The sequence below is a fragment of the Dromiciops gliroides genome, chromosome 5, assembly GCF_019393635.1.
Source record: "Dromiciops gliroides isolate mDroGli1 chromosome 5, mDroGli1.pri, whole genome shotgun sequence".
Classification (NCBI taxonomy): Eukaryota; Metazoa; Chordata; class Mammalia; order Microbiotheria; family Microbiotheriidae; genus Dromiciops; species Dromiciops gliroides.
Window position 1 is genome coordinate 283275757 of NC_057865.1, and position 22324 is coordinate 283298080.

The 22324-nt window shown below is 45.8% G+C and overlaps 1 protein-coding gene across 1 annotated transcript in view; it reads left to right on the forward strand.

Moving 5' to 3' along the window:
• Positions 1–20419, forward strand: part of RFX4 (regulatory factor X4) — a 131164-nt gene extending 110745 nt beyond the window's left edge. The window contains 3 exon segments of the mRNA XM_043967160.1: positions 5570–5732; positions 6429–6567; positions 19512–20419. Coding sequence (XP_043823095.1) covers positions 5570–5732; positions 6429–6567; positions 19512–19784 — 575 coding nt within the window. The 3' untranslated portion in view covers positions 19785–20419.
• The last annotated feature ends 1905 nt before the right edge of the window (positions 20420–22324 follow it).

Sequence of the window (22324 nt, forward strand, 5' to 3'; positions counted from 1 at the left end):
CCCTGGGGTCCCGAGGAATTTATGAGATTCTTCATGGAAACCAAGTCCTGGTGGCCTGTCATCAGAACCTCCTGGCTGTTGGGAGGGAGCAGCCAGAGAGAGCCTTTTTCCTTATGAATTTTCCTTTGGAGATTTCTATGTTGCTCTGCATATTTCCCCTTGTTGTCCATTTCTCGGGTCCCAGTCTTATGTTCCCTCCAAAACTGGCGGTGGCTGTCTTCAGAAGTAGCTTGCAGAGGAGAGTCCTCACTCAGAGTTCGATGACTGCATCATTCCTTGGAGCATGTGTTCCCATATGAAACAAGGAGATAAAGGGGAATGGGAAAGGAATGTTTTTCTACCTGCTTGTAGATCTCATCTGATTTATGAGCCTGTTGGACTTCCTTCTGGTGTATGTCATGAGTGGGATGCCTGGGAAGGGCAGGTGTGCTAGGGGGAGGGAAGCCGCCTGCAACAGCCTGAGAGACTCGAATGCAACACGTTAAAAGGTCGTAAAAGCATCTCTTCCGAAATATAAATATGGAACCGATTCCCTTCAGATGTCGGTAACCTTTGAAGATTCAGGGCACTCTGACTTTGTTCTTGGATGTCTCCAGGAAACATTAAAAATTTTCATCGTGCGTGAACCGATGCCAAATGTTTTCCTCTAGCACCGTTTATGAAAGACTTCGGCGGCATTTAGTACTCAGAATGAGAACATGTTCTTGGAAGAGAACAAGGAATTCATTCCTTTGGGTTATCGAGACTGTACAGACCTGCTAGGAGACAGTTATCAAACGGGGGTTATCTAGAATCCCATTTTGGACTCTAATAGTGAAATAAATTGGGGAAGCTAAAACAACGTCCTCCTTCAGTATCAAGGAACCTATGGCAGATTTCTTTTATAAAGCAATATCATGATTGTTCTGTGAAGGAGACGGCTTACTCTTCGGGATAATTTTTAGAAAGGCATTATGTCAGATTTCTATTGTCTTGGATGTCTTCTTAATGTGGACGTTGGTTTTCTGCTTATGGATAAAGTCCGATTGACCTGGGTTTGGAGAACATGGGTATGAAGCTGATTTCTTGGGCAAATCTTTCTCGGTAGCATCACCAAGGAAGATCTCACTTCTTTGATGATCTGGTGTCCTCTTTTCAAGTGACAAAGCTAGTGTTTTCCAGACACAACTCAGCGAGACTTTATTTACCCAGAGCAAAAACCGTAGATGATTCAGAGACATAGGACTGACGTTAAAATATTGGCTCTGCTGTTTTCCTATACAGCCTTGATTGTGTCAGTTAATCTCTGTAGGGACAAGTCTCCTCCTCTTTAAAATAAGGTTGTTGAACTGGTGGATGTCTCAGATCCCTTCCAGCCTTGGACCTGTGATCCCAGAGCTGATGAGTTGTGGTGTTGGCTGTCTAATGGTGAGCCAGCAATACGGCAGTTTCCAAATAGCTGTGGCCTTATGAAGATGGGTGTATCCATCAGGACACATATGCCTTTTCTGTTCTGCATAAAGAAGTTTCCATCAGTGAAATCCTTCCACTTGTCTGAGCATATTCTGAATGTTCATAAAGCTTTGCGTCTTTTCTGATATCCTGTTAAAGGGCATAGTTTTAAGGAAGTTCCAGTTTTATAGACAAATGTGTGGTTCAGTCACACAAAATATTTCTCTTTAAGGCTGTATGCTAGGGGCAGCTAGGTGATGCAGTGGATAGAGCACTGACCCTGGAGTCAGGAGTACCTGAGTTCAAATCCGGCCTCAGACCTTAACACTTACTAGCTGTGTGACCCTGGGCAAGTCACTTAACCCCAATTGCCTCACTAAAAAAAAAAAAAAAAAAAAAAGGCTGTATGCTAGGGGCAGCTAGATGACGCAGTGGATAGAGCACTGGCCCTGGATTCAGGAGGACCTGAGTTCAAATATGGCCTCAGACACTTGACACTTACTAGCTGTGTGACCCTGGGCAAGTCACTTAACCCCAATTGCCTCACTAAAAAAAAAAATCTTCTGAGAATAAAAGATCCTGGTATTATTAAAAAAAAGTTATCTAGTTCAACCCCCTCGTTTCACAGATAAGGAAACCGAGGCCCAGAGAAGAGAAGGGAATTGTCCAAGTTCACACACCTGGTAAGTCGCAGAGACAGGATTCAAATGTAGATCCTAAAATTCCAGAATCAGAAGCTGGATGGCTCAGTGGATGAAGAGCCAGATCCGTAGTCAGGACGATCTGAGTTCAGATCTGGCCTTAGACACTTCCCAGATGTGTGACCTTGGGCAAGTCACTTAATTGCTCCCTGCCTCAGTTTCCTCAACTGTAAAATGGAGATAATAATACTTACTTTGCAGGGTTGTTGCTGGCATCAGATGAGATGATGTTTGTAAAAGGCTTAGCCCAGAGCCTGCAGCACAGTAGGTTCATGATAAATTCCCTCCCCTTCTCCTCCCCTCCCCAATCTGCAGGACTTTTTCAGTCAAGCTGCACAGGGGAACCGTGTAGTTCGTTGGTTTCCTGTCTTTTTTCTTCTATGCTTTCAGGCCAAAAGGGAGGGAAAACACCACCATACTTCTCAGCTTTCCCCTTCCCTCTCCTACACCCCCGTCCCCCGGCTCCAGACCTGTACTGCATTTTAAATTTCCGCCTTTCTTTCAAGAAAATGGAACGTGACATTGGGTGCCAAATCAGCGGCCCGTTTAACATGACACAGGGATGCAATTCCTTCACCTCTGTTAAAGTTGAAGAATTGACCCGTTTAGTCCTCATTCTTTTGGACTGGGTCACCCCTGGGTTGGAGGATGTTACATTGATACCTTTTATAGGCTTCTTAAGTCTTTCCTTACTTTCGGCATTGGCCATAAAAGTTAACCATTCATCTGGCAATTTAAACTGTCCCCATTCACTTCACCCAACACAAAGAGGGCAAATGAAATTGGGGGTGATTAGATGATGCCTGCTTAAGGAAAAGCAGATCCATATAAATGGTCCCCTGGCAGAACCTCAAACCCACGGGGCCCCTTCCCCAATTGAAGAAGATTCCAAAAGGGTGCCAGACCCTCATTCTTTCTAAATGACAAAAGGCCCATCAATGATTATTCCAATGGTCATCCCGCTAATAATAAGTATGCAGTTTACTCCCTGGGCCAGGCAATTACTCATCTGCTAATGGGATTGTCCTTACAAACCTTAGATGGGAAAGCATTCCCAAGGCCCGGTGCCCTGCTTACTAATCAATGACGGATGGATTCTATCCCGTCTTAGCAGGGAATCAAAGTGGGAAATTTATCCCAGCATTAAAAATACTTGTTCCCTTCTCAGAGATTTCAACATGAGTTTTCTGACCTCTTGACAGGGCATGGGATTGGGCCTGGATGTTTCCCTAAAACATTTTCCAGGGGTGGGGGGTGGGGGGGCAGGAATCTAGCAAACTAGATTAAAATGTAATTGGGAAATATTTAATAAAATCAATAAAAATACAATACCACATAGATAATGTTAATGTGTGACTTTCTAAGTCAGTAGGAGGCCCAGAGATCTGTTTCTATTTAAGTTTGACACCATTGGCCCATGTGACCTCTAAGGTCACTTTCATCTCTGAGTCTAGGATCCTGAGAGATTGTGTGAAAAAGTGGGAAGAGCCGCTTAGTGCCCTTGCTCTGATCAAGTCACTGGACTGCTCTAGGCCTCAGTTTCCTCACCCGTAAAATGAGGGAGTTGGATTAGATGACCCCTAAGGTCCCTTCTAGATGTTCTTCACCAAAAATATCCCATCTATTATTATTATTATCCCATTTTACAGAAAAGGAAACTGAGTCCTGGAAAGAGGAAATGACTTGCTAACGGTGGTGTATCCAGTAAATGGCAGAGCAGAAACCCATACCCAAGCCACAGGAGTCCATTTTTTGTTTTTTGTTTTTGTTTTTTTTTGCAGGGCAATGAGGGTTAAGTGACTTGCCCAGGGTCACACAGCTAGTGTGTCAAGTGTCTGAGGTCAGATTTGAATTCAGGTCCTCCTGAATCCAGGGCCGGTGCTTTATCTACTGCACCACCTAGCTGCCCCCAGGAGTCCATTTTCAAGAGATTTCATCATGTTTCTGTTTTGGAATGCCCAACTCCAGTGGCAATCCCTTCTTCATAGCCTGATTTCTCCTATCTTCTCTCAGATATTGACAGTTCCCACCACTTAGAGGGGAAAAAACATCCTTCTGTTCATTGTCTGACTCCTTTTTTAAAAAAATCTAAGGGAAATCCAGATGCTCTCATTTGCCTTCTAATGGTTGGTTCATTCTCATCCCCACCTCCCCACCTCCCCACCTCCCCACCTCCCCACCTCCCCACCTCCGATTCTTGTAAAGTTACTAGTGCTCTCCGTTTTTCCTGAAAGGATAAATGTTACATAATGTGACAATGGCTGAGCCTAGGTTTTCAGATCCTTTAAAGGGGTGGATGGCTTAAGACTCTGATCATTTTTTTTAATGGAAAAAGTATTTTATTTTTTCCAATTACATGCAATGATAATTTGCAATATTCATTTTTGTAAGATTTCAAGCTCCATATTTTTCTCCCTCCCCAAGATAGCCAGCAATCTGATATGATTCTGATGGCTTCTAGAAGAGAAACAGGCCAGGTGTTCTCCATACCTGACAGCCAAGGGATGTATTCTAATCCTTCTGCATGTTTTCATGCCATGCCACATTCCCCACCCCATCCCAGTAAATCTGAACTTCTAAGGTCATTTAAACATATACTTTATACTTAGGACAAATCCTGTTGTCAGCCTTTGGGGAGAAAAACGTGGTCACTGTTGACTCAAAGGAGAAATGTAATCAAAGCATAAGCACTTGGAGGTAGGAGAGACCTCAGGGCCCCTTTCCTGATATAGGAACAGGCTCTAAGACACCCGTGTTGGATGCTCATCCAGTTTCTATTTATACACCTCCACTGATGGAGGCCTTGTTCCCCCATAGCAGAGTCCATTCTGCTGTTGGACAGCTCTGCTTGTGAGGAGGATCCTCCTTATATGGAACTAAAGTCTGTCTCCCTGGGGCTTCCACCCACTGGGGCCAGCCAGAATCCTTTTTCCATGGAGCAGAGCCTTCCATATTTGATACCACTGACCGTGTCCTCTCTGTAACTTGTTTTCCAAAGTAAACACCCCCAGTTCCTCCCATTGACCCTCTCAGGACACTGAGCCCAGTCTCTTCACTCCCTCCGCTGCCTTATTCTAGATATACCTTGGCCTATAACTCAGGCTAAGTGTTGATACTGTGTCCTTCTATTCTCAAACTTTCCTAAATTTTCTTCTGTTCTTTCCAGCTTAAAAGCTCTGCTCCTATTAGATCAAGGCAAGGTAATTTTTTTAAAAGCACCCATCATTGTCTTACGTGCTATGACCTTGACCGAAGTGAGCTTGTTCAATTTTTGACTTAAAGTTACTTACAGGTTCTCATCACACTTATTTTCATGGTGCCTCACTCGGGTTGACTTGGCTGAATGTCCCTACCTTGGGACCCATAGCAGAGAATGGGGAGGTGACGTTGGTACTCTATGATCTAGCTCGGTGACAGAGACCATTTTGTCTTAGCAGGAGCAATGCAGTCTTACACCTGGTCCCTGACATACACCGTGACAACAGCTGCCGGATCTCCTGCTGAAAGCTCCCAACAGCTGCCTTGTATGAGAAGCACTCACGTGCCTTCTTCCTCCGTCACCCATCGGATACCAGTTTATCCCCACAGAGAGGAACACAGGTAGGTTACTTTCCCAGGCCCCCGTCCCGCTTTATCATTTCATTCTACATCCATCACTTTCTCTAAGGCAGTGGTTCTCAAACTTTTGGGTCTCAGGACCCCTTTACGCTCTTAAAAACCATTGAAGATCCCAAAGAGCTTTGGTTTCAATAGGTCATATCTATCGCTATTTACTGTATTTGAAATGAAAACCTCTTGGTATTATGATGAAAATAGTTTTGACCACACAGATCCCCAAGAAGGATCTCAGGGGCCACAGCTGGAGAACCACTACTCTAAGGAAATGAGCTTAGAATTCCCACTGGTCCTTTCCCTCTAGTTTGTTCTTTACACCCTTGCAGTTTGGGGTCCCCTGTGGAAGAAGGGCTTGTAAAGGCTCACTCGCTGTTGGGGTCTTTATGAATCTATGTAAAAGGCAAGTGAGCTGCTCCCCACCATGGCTGGTCTTCTGCCCCACAGACACCACATTGTGGCCCTGCCAAGGAGCAGGACAGTGTTCATGTCACTGAAGATGGACTGGCTGGTAGAGACACATAATTTGGGGTGTGCTAAGTGATGGTGAGGAAGAGAAGCCAGACAGGCTGGATGGACAACAGACAGAGAGCCTAGAGTGGATGGATGGTCTTAGATGTTTGAAATCTCAACCTGATTGGCTACAATGGCATGATTCACAGAACAATCCTCATTGCCTTTTAGCTACACAGGGAGTTATAACTATGGAACCTACAGCAACCAGCATCCCCACCCAATGCAGAGTCAGTACCCGTCCCTACCACACGACACGGCCATCTCTGGGCCTCTCCATTACTCTCCGTACCACAGGGGCTCCTCCCAGGTAAGATGACTTTCCTTCTTTACAAACCTTGTATGTTTGGTGTATAATGATAACATGTGTTTATTGAGCCCCTACTAGCATGGGCAGAGCTCAGCGTCGTGTCATTGGGTATACAAGAGGAGTAGATGACGTATTTAATTTAACCTGCTCCTCTTTCAGGCCCTCGGCTCTAAACCTTGATGCTTCTCTTTGATGCTTCCCTTTCCATTGACCCACTCGTCACCCATTTTTATTTAGCCAGCGTATTTCATCAGTGCAGACAACCAGGAAATTCATTTCTTTTTAACGAAGAACTTACTAAATCCCTACAAAACTGATCATAGATTTAGAACTGGAAGGGATTTTAGAGGCCACTGAATCCAGTCCCTTTATTTGACAGATGGGGAAACTGAGGCTGGGAAAGGGCAAGTGACTTTCCCAAAGTCACATGGCTTGTAAATGTCATCACTGGGACTTGAATCTAGGGGCTCTGATTCCAAATCTAGCAGGACACTATTTCTTTCCCCAAACAAACTAAAAAAACTAAAACTTGACTCAATTTTTGTAAATTAACATCTACTTTAAAAGTGATACACAGAGTACTTTTTTTAAAAGAAAATTTAGATTGGGGTGTTAGTGTTGTAAATAAATTATCACTAAAATAAAAAAAAAATTTAGGGTTCAGCTAGGTGACTCAGTGGATAAAGCACCAGCCCTGGATTCAGGAGGACCTGAGTTCAAATCTGATCTCAGACACTTGATCCTTACTGTGTGACCCTGGGCAAATCACTTAACCCTCACTGACCCACAAAAAAAAAAAAAAGACAGAAAATTTAAAGTATTCCTGACTACTCTAGATAGGTCCAGTGCCTTCAATCCTTCATGCTTAAAGCTATTTTTCTTGCTTCAGGCCTTGGTCCTTTCCAATCCAATTTAGAATGCTGAAGCCATCAAGACTTGAGTTCAAATCCAACCTCAGACACTTACTGGCTTTGTGATCCTGAGCAAGGCACCTAACCTCTGTTTGCTTCAGTTTCCTCAACTGTCAAATGGGGGAGATAAAAAGCACTTACCCCACAGGTTGTTGTGAGGATCCAAGTGCTTACACAATGCTTGGAGCATAGTAGATTCTATTTACATACTTACTCCCTCTCCTTTCCCTTCCCCCAACCTGCCGGTCCCCTGCCAGACTGAAACACTGCTTCTTATCAAGTCATGGCCCTGACTCAGTATACCCAGAATGCCATATCAAGTCCAGGGTCTCTGATCTGTGGGCACTGAGAGTTAGGAGCCCAGTGTTGCTGGTTCTCTGGATTATCTATTTCAAAGTGACTTAAAAGAAGCCTAGTTATTACATTGGCTGCTCCCAAACTGGATGAATTTCTACTCCATCGGTCCTCAATCACTCCTGTTAACCTAAGCCATAAAAAGTGGCTGACTAGGATCCCTTCGCCCTCAAATTTCTTGTAGCACTTTGCTAGGTTGTGCACTTAATGGGTTCTATTTGGTGTCATTCCTGTGTGCACTTTATTACCACCACCCCCCTCCCCAAACTCCTTGAGGGCAGAGAATATAGAATGTTTTATCTTTGTGTCTATAGTACCTAGAAATCCTTACCCCCAGAAGGCAATGGGGACATTTTTGATAAGGCCCCAGAGTAGATAAAGACATTTCAGAAAGATTTTCAATACCCAAATCCAATAGAATGTAAGCTCTTTGAGGGCAGGACCTGCTTACTTTTTCATCTTTGTATTCCCACAGTTCAGGACCCACTATGTACTTAGTCAGTGTTTATTCATTGATAGGACTGATGAATTTTCTGCTTATTAGCTAGAGAATCCCCAAGCAACCCAGTTACACAAAGGGGGACATTATTTTCTCCATTCAGAACTTCCTCCCTGATATCATTTCCCTGTATTCTCAAACATTACTTCCATTCCCATCATTGCTTTCCTATGTCCTCACAGACGAGGCTTGCTGCTTCTTCCCCTGGTGAAAGAAGAGGTGGTATAGAATACCATTTTAGCAACGGAATCCTCTCCTCCACCCAAAGCCTTGTAAATAATGTTTGGACGAGTCATCTCATTATCCCCATTCTTATGGTATCCTCATTAACTCCATGTCTCTCATTAATAAGCAGCATGGTGTGATGGAAAGATCACTGGGCGAGTCCTCTTGGGTCTAGGCCCATCTGTGTTATTAACAACCTGTGACAAGCTGAGCCATAACTAGGGGAAGGCAACTGGGACTTTGCCTCAGGACACTGACATTTAGAACTTGCTGATAGTACTTATAGAAAGAACTGACTTAGCACCTAGTTATCAAGAATAATAAGTTAAAATAGGGGGGCAGCTAGGTGGTGCAGTGGATAGAGCGCTGGCCCTGGATTCAGGAGGACCTGAGTTCAAATTCAGCCTCAGACACTTGACACTTACTAGCTGTGTGACCCTGGGCAAGTCACTTGACCCCCATTGCCCTGCAAAAAATAACCAACAAACAAATAAAATAGGAAGGTACTGGATGGTATGCGTCATTCTACCCTCTGTGGACCCAGCTCAGGCTAGATCCTCTGTGACCCATCCCTATCCTTCCCCCTTCCCTTGATAGTAGCCTCATAGTGTCTCCAGGGTCTCTTCCTTCAGGGACTTGTGTCACAGGATCTTTCTCTACACTACTGGGAAATGTCTTGGGGGGTCTTTCTTCACCCCCCATGGGACCTTTTGTTTGGAAGTATGAGTTGTTTCCTAAAGATCTCCCCCCGCCCCTTAACAGAATTTGTCTTTAAAAGCTGACTAGGGAGGGGCAGCTAGATGGCGCAGTGGATAGAGCACCGGCCCTGGAATCAGAGTATCTGAGTTCAAATCCGGCCTCAGACACTTAACACTTACTAGCTGTGTGACCCTGGGCAAGTCACTTAACCCCAATTGCCTCACTTAAAAAAAAAAAAGCTGACTAGGGGCAGCTAGGTGGCGCAGTGGATAAAGTACCCGCCCTGGACTCAGGAGGACCTGATTTCAAATCCGGCCTCAGACACTTGATATTTACTAGCTGTGTGACCCTGGGCAAGTCACTTAACCCTCATTACCCTGCCCCCCCCCAAAAAAAAGCTGATTGAAGGTTGTCTTTCCTGCTGCTTGTTTCAGGCACATTTGGGGGTGTTTGCTCCAGGCAGCAGCATGACTAGTAAGATCTCCGGCAACAGTGGTCCCTGTTCTTCATGTGTGAATCTCTACCTGCTGCCTCTCTGCTGTCTAGCTGTCCCTCATGTTCTCCCTCCTCCCCTCTGCCTATTAAACCCCTGGCTTCCTTTAAACGCCACCTCCTGCATGAGAGGCCCCCCCCTGCCCCAACTGCTGCCATTTGCCCCCTGGAATCACCTTACCTCAGTGTTATACGTGCTTTCTGCATAATTCTGAGATAGGGCTGTAGATGAGTACACATCTGAGTTTCCTGAGGCAGAAGGCAAGCCCCTTGAGAGAAGGTGGTATTATATTTTTGGTTTTGTATATCTGAGGCCTAGCGTGACGGGTACAGCCCACCATTTTGTAAATGGAGAAACCTGGGCACTGGAGAGATCATGGGACTGAGCTGCCAGCAATCTGGGGGGCTCGGAGGGGCTGAAGATCTAACAAAGCAGCTTAGGAAAGGCAGGTTCCCTATGAGTACCCCTCCCCTTCCATTAGCCTGGGGAAGATGGAGAGGTAGGCTGGAGGGACGACAGCTTGCTACTCCCTGGAGCTGGGTCTGACCACCCTGCAGAGCTGGGCATGTGTTCAGCTGTTTTTCAGTCATGTCTGACTCTCCATGACCCCGTTAGGGGTTTTCTTGGCAGAGTTCCCAGAGTGCTTTGCCATTTCCTTCTCCAGCTCGTTTTACAGATGAGGAAACTGAGGCAAACAGGGTGAAGTGACTTGTCCAGGGTCACACAGCTAGTAAGTGCCTGAGGTTAGATTTGACTCAGGAAGATGAGTCTTCTTGACTCCAGGCCTGGCACTCTGTCCACTCTACCACCCAGCTGCCCATATAGTAAGGGTTGAGTAAATCCTTGTCAATTGATTCTTTTTTTTTTTTGGTGGGTCAATGAGGGTTAAGTGACTTGCCCAGGGTCATACAGCTAGTGTCAAGTGTCTGAGGCCAGATTTGAACTCAGGTCCTCCTGAATCCAGGGCTGGCGCTCTATCCACTGCGCCACCTAGCTGCCCCATCAATTGATTATTTTCCCCAATCTCAAATTTAGTCTCCTTATCAGAGATGATAGGGCACTAGATGGGATTGCCTCTAAGCTGTCTCATCTTGTGAGCATTCTGTCCCTTTTCCAGAAGATCCCCTTCTCTACTGTCTCCTTTGTGCCTTTGACCAATCCCAATGGAACTGACCCTGTAATGCCCCTTCCTCAGTCCCCTTAACTGCCCTCTTTACCTGATGCCCCTTGATGTGAGCAGCTCAAGACCTTGGCTGTATTACACCGGCTCGTTCTACCACACGCCCCCCAGGAGCTGCAATCACTAGGTCAGGTGACATCATGAGTATGCTGGTAAATGTTTAACTGGCTCTCCAAAAACAACAACAACAAATCCAAATTTAGGACCTACATTTTTTTTTTTTTTTGGTGAGGCAATTGGGGTTAAGTGACTTGCCCAGGGTCACATAGCTAGTAAGTGTTAAGTGTCTGAGGCCGGATTTGAACTCAGGTCCTCCTGACTCCAGGGCCGGTGCTCTATCCACTGCGCCACCTAGCTGCCCCTAGGACCTACATTTTAAAGCTTCATCTTCATTATCCACATTTCTTCCATCAACAAAAGAATTAATCAAGCCCTTACTTGTAGCATTTGCTGACTTCCAAGGTATAACGCTGAAAATTTACCAATCAACTTTCCAAAGCCAATATGAACCAGCTCCAGGGCCATCCTTCTATATATTCTGTTGTAACAAAAACAAGCACCTCCACTAATCTAGCTTAAAATGGGCTTGCTGAGTAAACCTACGGTTTACCTTTAAATATAGATTGGAAAACAGACTGGCTCACACCATCTGATTGTGTCTGTTTGTCCATTATTTCCCCGAGGATGTCTCATGGGCTGAGCTGCTAAATTAACTCCCTTGGCTCTTCACATGTGAGAATCACATCTGGCCAGGAGTCTTTGCCAGTAGGCAGTCGACAAAGTTCCATCACCTATTGTTGCATTTCTGTTTTTTCCAACTCCACTCCAATAAGCATTTATAGTATGTTCAAGGTGCCCTGTGAGGTTCTGGGGCTACAAAACCAAAGCAGAAAGCCAGCCCTGTCCTCAAGGAACTTACAGTAATGGGGGGGGGCTGTCTAACCCACTCCTCTCTTCCTTCATGGCCTTTCCAATTGTCTATTTTCTCATCTCTGTGTGAGATAAGTGAGAAGGAGTATTGGGCTAGGGTCTGACCATCTTTTTCCAGACCTCTACCATCCCATAGTAAGCGCTTGATAAATACCTCTCCATTCATCCACTCATCGCTCAGTGCCTGGTTTTTCCCTCTGGCAACTATCAGGGCATGTGGATGAGAAAGGAGGATCCAGGCTTCACATCTGTGTAGCCTGGGAGAGATCACGAAAAGCTTCTTTGATGACATCATGTTCTGGAGAGAGGCAGGAGAAGACGGCCACAACGCTCATGGGTGTGTTTTGATTTCCATCCGCAGTGCCAAGGGAGAGCCTTTGGGGAATCTCCAGATGAGTGTGGGCATCGGTTCCACTAGGTCATCACCTGGGGCATTCATTACAGGCTTCTGGCTGCGTCAGGGGGAGAGGCTGGCAGCCGAGGTGCTGTGGCTCCAGGGATCAGAGATCCTCATGATGGCTGGGCATTGCCTTGTGAAAGATCACAGGATCTCAGAGGAGCCCTGGAGGCCGTCGAATCCAACCTGTCCCTCCCCTCTATCATGCTCCTGACTCCGTGTGAGGACCACCGGTAATGGAGAACAGAACCTCTTTGAGTTTTGGTCCAGCTTGTCAGTGAAATCAAAACTGTGCTGGATGGATGCACTAAGAATGAAAGGGAGGGGGCAGTTAGGTGGCACAGTGGTTAAAGCACTGGCCCTGGATTCAGAAGGACCTGAGTTCAAATCTGGCCTCAGACACTTGACACTTACTAGCTGTGTGACCCTGGGCAAGTCACTTAACCCTCATTGCCCCGCAAAAAGAAAGAAACAAAACCAAAAAAGAAAACAAAAAAAACCAAAAAAGTTCATATTTAAAAACAAAAACCAGAAAAAATGAAGGGGAAAATGAGATCCCACCTTCCTTTTTTCCTTCCTGCCTTCCTCCTCCCTCCTTTATGAAATCCCAGAAGCTGACCTGGATTGGGGCTTAATTCACTGACACAGGGAGAAATGGGCAGCTTTCTAAGGCTCCTGAAGTCACATTTTGCCAAGGTTGTCCTATTGTTGTTGTTTTTTGTTTTGTTTTGTTTTTTGACCAGGCAATGAGGGCTAAATGACTTGCCCAGGGTCACACAGCTAGTAAGTGTCAAGTGTCTGAGGCCGGATTTGAACTCAGTGCCTTCTCAATCCAGGGCCAGTGCTTTATCCACTGTGCCACCTAGCTGCCCCCAAGGCTATCTTTTTAATGGTAGCTAGGAGTTACCCCCAAATGAGTAATCCTTTTTTAAACTGAGAAAACATATACCTGAACGATGTTATTTAATAACCAATAGTTATAGAGGGTTCCAGGTCACCGATAGAGGCCGACTCATCAAATCTCCTTTAGAGGGCTGAGGCTGAGAAGTGGGTCCCTATTCTTCCCTTGACGCCTCAGTGACTGTAAGACCAGGCCCTCCATGCCATGGTTTCTCCATTTACCAAGCAATGGATGGTACCTTCATGGATGGCCATGAGGATTGGCAGGCCAGTGTCTAAAGATGAAGTGTAGAGTCCTTTGGGCTGGCTTTGCTGTGGATTGCCGAAAAGCTTCCCCTGCCGGGGTCTTTTTTCATCACTTCAATAGCAGCTTTGTTTGAAAGTGAGCAAATGGAGGAGGACGGATAAACCGAGGAGTTAAGTAGTCAGAGCATTTGAGATGTCTTTCTCTCTTTGCCGGTGTCCAAAGGAATGGCTATTGCAAACTTCTCGAGAATTCAATCAGCAAGCACTCACCAGTGCCTCCTCTATGTCCAGCCCTGTGCCCAGCGCTGGAGAGACTAAAAAACAATTGATCTCTACTCTCTAGGACCTTTTTTTTAATATATAATTTTACAACCTAGAGTATCAGAGCTAGAAGAGAAACTTAAACATAGAATCTTAGAGCTGGGAGGGGCCTTAGGATAAAAGAAAGTCTGAACTGAAAGGAATCTTCCAGCCTAGAATGTAAGAACTTAGTGGAACCTTAGAATGTGGAATGTTAAGTCTGGAAGAGATCTCTCCAGACCTCAGTCTTCTCCTCTGTGCCATGGGAAAAGAATAAGTATCTATACATCACTTACTGGATGCCAGGCACTGTGCTAAGCACTTTGCAAATAATCTTTGATTTTCACAGCTACCCTGGGAGGACAGATGAGGAAACTGAGGCAGACAGAGGTTAAGTAACTTTCCCGGGTTCATAAACCAGTAAATGTGTGAGGCCAGATTGGAACTTGGCTCTTCCTAACTCCAGGACCTGCACTCTGTGCACTATGGTAGCACGTAGCTGGAGCTGATGACTTCTGAAGTCTCTTCTCTAGCCGTTTATCTGCAACTCTCTGTCTCCAACAACAAATATCAAAACTAAAAGACCAGATGGGTTAAAACAGGAAGCGAGGATTGGAAGGAACATCAGCGATCATCTGATTCAATCCTTTAATTCTCCAGAAGAAGAAACTAAGAGCCAGAGAGTGGATGTGACTTTGCAGAGTCACACACGCGGTAAATATCTTTCTTCTTGGACGCCATTCAACCCATATTTGTGGACCATCGACTGTGCAGGTGTCTTGGATCAACAAAGGTTACATGGGCACAAAGACCTCCAAACCAGATGAGACTCTAACATAAAGCCCACCAGACTCCCTATGACTTGTCCTTATGGCTGTGCCACATGTTGGGACCCATAAATTCCAATGTCACTTTTCACGTGGCATTCAGATAGGGTCTGGCAAAGTGGATCAGTTAGAACCAGGAGCCAGAGTGTCTCCAATCCAGTGGACACCGAGCAGCTCCCCATTTTGGTAGGGCCATGCCATGAACCCCCATCCCCTTCCACCAGGTAAGGGTTTTGATCTTTACCTAAGAGAGCTCAGCTGGTCACTGATCTTGGACGGTCCATTATCCCTAAGTCCTTAAGTGACATGTCAGGGGATGTTAGCACAGCTTTCATTAGGAAAACAATTTGCAGTGCTCACAGGGGCACCTTTCACCCTGTTGCACAAGCAGCAGCCAGCTTGGCAGAGGACAGGGATAAAGGAGTCATTCTTTCTCCCTCTGTGTGGAGAAAAAGAAGCCTTTGGTACTGGAAATAGTCTCTGAAAATAGCATGTTCTAAGATGGCTCCCCCATCCCCCTGCCCCCCACAAAAAAGCCAAAATTCATTCTAAAGTTTGGAAGGACCTAATTCTAACTGTTTGATCTTCCATAAACACACACACGCGCGCACACACACACACACACACACACACACAGCACTTACCAGGGGTAGGAAGCCGTGCATCTCATCTCACTTTAACCATGGTCCCAGCAACAAGTGGGATTTGACCCAGAAAAATGGCAATTTCCTGTGAAGAGCCCTCCAACAAGTATGGCCTTTATGCCTGGCCCCGAGCTCCAGGCTCCAGTGTTTGGAGTTCTGCAAGCTACAGGACCCTTCATTAAAGCCGGATGCAAAGTGTGAGAGGTGATGCAGGCGGCCCGGGTCGGCATCCGTGCAGATGGCTTTGCTGCAGATACTTGAACAAGGCTGAATAGAGGCTTCCTTGGTTGAGTTAATCACTAGGCAGGGGCCAATGGGCACTTCACAAATATTGTCTTTCAATGGTCTCTTCACTATGGGGAAAATAAGTCACTGACTCATTTGCAATTAGCTGACCCACCAGGACAAAACTTTCCATGTCCAAAGAAGCCGTAACAGAATTTGATTGTCACATAGGAGATATTTAAAGCCCGGTTGTTTTTCTCTTGTTTGAGCTCATGACCCAACCCCTGGGCACAGCTGCATACAGGATGCTTGGTCAAGGACAAAACCCACAAATTTTTGTGTCATATTCCCTTGGAGGAAAACACTCCATCTGGTGGCAATCAGTCCACATGGTAACTCTACTAGGGTCCTCCTCCGAAGCCCTGTCATCAGTCATCTGGTCAATCGATGAGCTTTTGCTCCCTATGTACCAGCACTGTGCCAAATGTTATAAATAGAAATACAAAGGATAAACCAGTCCCTGCCCTCAAGGAGTTTATAGTCTAGTGGGGAAGGCATCAGGCATATAAACACTCACTGAATAGACATGGTAGTTTTAAAGGAGGAGGTGCTAGCAGTGAGGGGGACAGGGTGAGGGTTTGGGCTGAGCTGAGTCTTGAAGATGCTAGGGATTCTGGGCAGAGGCAGAGGTCAAATCAAGGTTAGCAAGTGGTTCTCAGTCCTTCAAGTCAAAGACAAAAGAATGAGAGCTCTGGCAGCGCTTCTGGTGCATCAGGTGGCATCTAACATGACAACCAGGTATGTTACCAGTGAGAGGCAGAGTGGCTGGGGGAAGTCTCCGCTAGATATGGCATCTGATGACCTCAGTGTGAATGCTGGCCTCATTCCTTACCACCATGGGCAAAGTATCCACCCACAAGCATCAAGCAAGAACTTCTATTCTGTGCACATAACTTCACCTCGTTGGATTATGCGATTTCTAAGGCCCTTAGCAGCTCTAAAGTTGGCTCTTCTCTTCCCCTTCCTCTCCTGGCACTGCCACTGCTGCACTGAGTCCCTGATGGAAGGTGATACCCACCAAGCCAGAAATGCTTTCAGTACCGGCTGTGTCTGCTCTCTGAGCCAGCCTAGTTCAGAGAGTTTCATTATCAAGTTGACTGGTATAATGTAAGCTCATGGAGAGCAGGGACAGGCAACTTTCATTTTTTGTCTTTGTACACGCCGTGTATGGCGTGGTGCCTGAAACATAGTGGGCTTATTGAATTGGACCCATTTGAATGGCCTTCAGGGGGATGAAGTTTTTGGCCACAGCAACTCTCCAAGACCATCCACAGGTTTATGGAGATATTTGCAATCTACATTGGTGGTAGCAGTACCCTCATGGATGACATTTCAAGTCCACCGAGGAACCGAAGGGTGAGAACAAACTAGCCCCGCATTGGCAGGGATAGGCCTAGTCATAATTCATAGGCTGTCCAGCTCATAAGAGAGGCACCCACTGGATAAGGGGATCCCCCTGTCCAGGCTCCGAGGCTGTGTAGAGCAGCAGCGAGGGCTGCTGAAATGACAATGAAGGAGACGCACCTCCTGTGCTCATCCTCTCCATTTAAAATGCAGGATGGGGGCACCTGGGACGGACTGGGAAGTAGAAACAGGCTTTTGGAGGAGCACAAGGAACTGTCAGTGACAGACCCCAATCTCTCATTTTCTTGTTTGGAGTTTTGTTTTCTGAAAGCGAGGCCCACCTTGCAAAGGCTGCCCCGGCCGGGCTCCCTGGCTAGGGGGCTACTATTGGAGGCTGGGAGGTGTGCCGGTCTGCCCTCTCTGTGGGCCCTTGCAATTCCCTAGAAGCCACAGCACGTTAATAATTCTGTCGCAGCACAGAGAAGGAGGAAAAAGAGATCAGCCATCTCTCAGGGTTAAAGATTTGCCGGAGAGACCCAAGAGATGGGGTTTGCTCTTCTCCGGTCTCCTTGGCAACAGCCCTGCTTCTCTCTCCCGGGTGCTCCCAGTCACCACCTACGCCCTCCCTCCTACCCAGCTGCTCACTTGCCAGCAGGCTTGCTGGGTCAGGTGGGCTTAGCCCCATTTGGGAATCCATCCCCAGGCCGAGCTCCTCCTTTCGATGTTGAGCCACAAGTGGCTAGTTTTCCGTCCACCATCTTTGGCCCGAACACTCTTCCTCTGCTTTCCAGGTTTTCTCCAACCTTGGGCTCCTCGCAAAGGGAAAGACTCGATTCCCTTTGGCTGCCTTGAGTGGAAGGAGCAGCCATTGTTGTCACTCTCTCTCTCCTTCCCGCTGTCCAGCCTTCAGCCTGTCTGTCTCCCCTACAGGAGGTAGACCCCTACCTAATCTCTCTGGTCCCTACTTTCCAACTGTCAGCAAAGACAGATGGGGAGCAGAAGAATCCACACTCGAACACTTTCCTTTACTCCCTGCCTTCCCTCTACCCTGTAGGATTGGCTCCCCTCCACATTGGGGTGGCCCTTAGCACAGCAAGGCTTAGTTTTGTACCAACTGGTGCAAGAGCCTTCCAGGGGAGCCTGCACCTCCTCCCTTCCCTCTCCTCGGCTGGTGCTCAAAAATTTGCATAGCAGTTGTGGCAGCTGAGGAGAACGAATGGGAGCCTAGCCCAGCAGTGTCTATTGTCCTTAAAACAAATCTCTCCTAGGAGCCATTTTACCTATACTTCCGATCTCCAACCACGGCCCCCAAGATAATCTGATCTCCACCCTACGATCCTCCTTTTCCTCTGTCATATCCTTCCTCCTTCATCCTAACAGCAAACCCTAGCAGCTGTCACTCATTATTCCATTGGCTGCCGAGGACTGCCATCTCTTTAAACAAGAATATCGTCCATCTCTAGCAAAAACCGTCAGGGGGAACTTTGGGGTTGCTGATCCTCATCCTCTTAAATCTTCCCTTTCAGCACCAGTTCATACAGCGGCTGAGTTCAACTGGGAAATGTGGCTTTAAAGAGGGTCACTGTATTTTATTTGGAAGTCTTGTTTTTGGGGGTGGAGGGGGGGAATGGAATGCAGTTGGTTCCATAAATTATGAAGCTCCCCTTATCCATGTCCCTTCCTTTAGATCCAAAGCACTGTGAGAAAGTTATTCCTTGGGGAGACCCAGAGATCACTTTCTCAGTCCTTTCTTGAACAGTGAAGGGCGGATGGGATTAAACTACCCCTAGATAAAGGACTTTGCCTTAAGCAACTTGAGGGAGGGTCTTCTGCATTCTTTTCCCTGATGTCTAGATCTCTAGAGTTTACTTTACCATAGACCACCTTGAAATCCTGTCAACAATGGAATTGAATGATGCTAACCAATAAGAGTTTTTTTGGTTTTTGTTTGTTTGTTTCTGCTTTTGCAGGGCAATGAGGGTTAAGTGACTTGCCCAGGGTCACACAGCTAGTTAAGTGTCAAGGGTCTGAGGCCAGATTTGAACTCAGGTCCTCCTGAATCCAAGGCCAGTGCTTTATCCACTGTGCCACCTAGCTGCCCCCTAACCAATAAGTTTTGATCAAAGTTCTATCAAAGGAGGATAAAAAACCCTTGGAAAACACCAGAAAGCTGTTTTTTTTAGGACAACATGGGTCTTCGTGGCATCTTCTGATTTTTCTGGGTCTTCTAGGACTTTTCTCCCGCTAGAGCTAACTGGCGTGTTGAAGTTCTCTCTCTGCTTTCTCTACCACGCAGCCAGAGACCATGAGAAGTTAGGGAGACACGTGCTCAATCCTTTACTGGGATAATATTGATAAATAATCAATGCTCACCCAAAACTTGTGTCTATACCAATAGCAATTAAAATATTTCAAAAACACAGCACCTCCCCTTCTTCCTTGAAGGCAGGACTCCAAACACCACAGGCCAGCAGAAGGGAACAGGGCCTGGCTCCTTAGGAGAACCAAATCACCAGGATTTCTCAGGCTGTGAATATGCTCCCCTGCCTGTTGCTAATGGTTCCCTCCAGTGTCTTTTAAAGAGCATTGATTCCTCACTGCGGCATCCTAAAATAATCAAATTTGAAACAGACTGTGAATATGACTAACCTGGTTATTAAAGCACAGCTTATTTTTTTAACCTTGAATTTCTTTCTTCTACCCTACCAAGTATCCTTTCAACAGCCCCACCTCCCGGATGGAGCCTTGTTTGATGAGCAGTGCCCCTAGACTACACCCTACGCCAGTCACTCCCCGATGGCCAGAAGTACCCTCAGCCAACACATGCTACCCAAGCCCACCAGTGCATTCCACAAGATATGGAAGCTCTAGTGACATGTATACCCCACTGACCACCCGCCGGAATTCCGAGTATGAGCACATGCAACACTTTCCTGGTTTTGCTTATATCAATGGAGAAGCTTCGACAGGCTGGGCAAAATGAAAATGACTGGTAGAGTATGAACCCATATTTAATATTAATAATAATTAATAATAATAATAATTAAAACTCCAACCAACACCAGAAGACTTGATCTCTTCACCTTTTAGAACTCATGGGACTATACCTAGATGTCTGCTTTCCTAATATACATGAAGCTGGGTTAGAACTGTCGATGAGTAAACCTTAGTTCAGGAACAGGACTCATTAAACTCCAGCATGGCAGCGTTCCTGTAAATCAGCCAGCTGGGACTATCTCTGTAGAGCTCTGTCTGCAGGAGGCTAACCCATGCCTGCTCCCTCTGTGCCAGGACTGTGTCTTGTGTGGTGCCTAGCCCAATGAACCACTCCCTTCCATATTGACAAACACTCTTTAGTCTTGAGGGATGGATGCTGGAGACAGAACGTGGTCTTCTTCGGTTTGGCCAACGTTCACCAAGAAGAGAAGCCTTGATATTCGTCCTTCATTTTACTTATTGTCCAGTGAGCACTTGAGAAAGGTGTTCTGCAGAGTCCCATGGTGTCTTCCCTTCTGCTACACCTGGATGGAACTGCATGATTTGAAACCTTCATATTCTCCTAAACACTGTTATTTGTGATAGCACCTGCATTATCTTTCATTGTAAGCATTGTCTTGTTTCTGGGGGGATGGGGTGGGGAGGGGAGGGTTTGCACACGGCAGAAAGAGAGAGGGAGGGAGAGAGAGAGAGAGAGAGAAGGAGAGAGAGAGAGAGAGAAAGGGAGAGAGAGAGAGAGAGAGAGAGAGAGAGAGAGAGAGAGAGAGAGAGAGAGAGAGGCCTGCTCTGTCCTGCCTTAAGTTGAAGAAGATTCTTCTACATGTGTTGGCCCCAAGTTTGCACAACTGCTATTGTCAGTCAGGGAAAGAAGGGAAGAAGAGGGATCTTGGATGTTTTTTGAGATCGCAGGGGTTTGGCATTGAACGTCACACTCCAGCAAATGAAGTGAAGCCAACTCGGCCTTGCCAAGCACCAGGGGTGACAAAGGCTCCTCTCGTTCCTTCACGAGACTGTAACACTTTCCGACACTTTGGTAGGAAAAAAAAAATTCAAAGATGTGCCTTTGAGCCCCAACTGTCCTGCATATGTGTGGAAACAAAGCATATCATACTCCCGGGAGAACTTTCCGTAGACTTTTTTTTGTTCAGTTGGTAGTAGTCTGTGAACTTTGTTAGAGGTTATTAACATAGGCATTCCTTCTGTATTATAAAATGCACCGAACAATTATGGTGGACCTATTACCCTATGGGTAAGAAACACATAAATGGAAATATGACACCGGCTGTTGTAGCAATTGTTGTGTAAATAAAATCTTTGATAGCACCACCCAGGGTGACATTCATGCATGTGTGTGCGTGTGACTAAAATCCAAGGCAGCAGTTTTATTTGTGGAAGATAGCTAGGGTTTCACACTCAAATAATAATAATAATAATAAAAACCTCCTGAGATTCAATCACTTCTTCATTCTTCCACCTGCATGAAGCATGAGCTGGTTTTTGTACATAATCCCGACAGCCCTTTGGCTGGGGCAGCTCAGATGGTGGACAGAGAGCACAAGATAAAGTCATCTCTGAGCATCGCTAGATCGCAGGGTGTTACTACCCTAATTATGACAAAAGAGTGGGCACTGGCACCCATCCCAAGATGTCCCCAGAAACATTATCTGCCATTTACACACAAAACCTGACACAATATCGTTGACCTATCAGACATGTGCTAATCTTGTTCTTTAACACCGGGTCGTCCTAACGAGGTTCCCCCTTACTTAGTACATTTTGTCTTAACAGTCAAGGAGCGGGTATGTGATTGGTTAATTTCTAAAAACCACTTATTTTACCAATTAAAATAATTGAAAAAGATAAAAAAAATTCATAGTCTGAAAACATTCATAAGGTTGAGGAGAAGAGCAAAATCCTGTTTAGCATTTTAAAAAGCAATAGCAGAGAACTGGCCTCCAGGTCAGGAAAAACTGGGTTCAAATCCTGGCTCTGACACATAATAGTTGTGTGACTCTGGGCAAGTCCTTTGACCTTGCCTCAGTTTCCTTATGTGTAAGTTGAGGGAGTTGGACCAGATGACCTCCGAGGTCCCCTTGAGCTGTATAATCTGAAGTTCTTCAATCATTGAGGGTGGGTGGGGATTGAAGAATCTAGAACCTTTGACCCATCTGGAGCAAGGATTCAGACTGTCGAAAATCACTGCCTGGGAGGAAGGGAAACAAGCATTTTATTAAGTACCTACTATGTGCCAAGTACATAAGTGCCTTACAAATATTATCTCATTTTATCCTCATTAACAATCCTAGGAGCTAGGAAAGGAATAAGAATTCTGAAACCCATCAGGAGAGGTGTTAACGTGAAATTATTTTTAAGGCTTTCCATTTCGATTGGAATTTATAATTTTTAAAAAATCAACTCTAGATTACATTATGATATCTGCACATAGAATCCACTTAAAATATTTAGCTATATCATGGTGGGTGATGAAGTGAGAATACCTATTTTAATTTCTTATTTTTATTAATT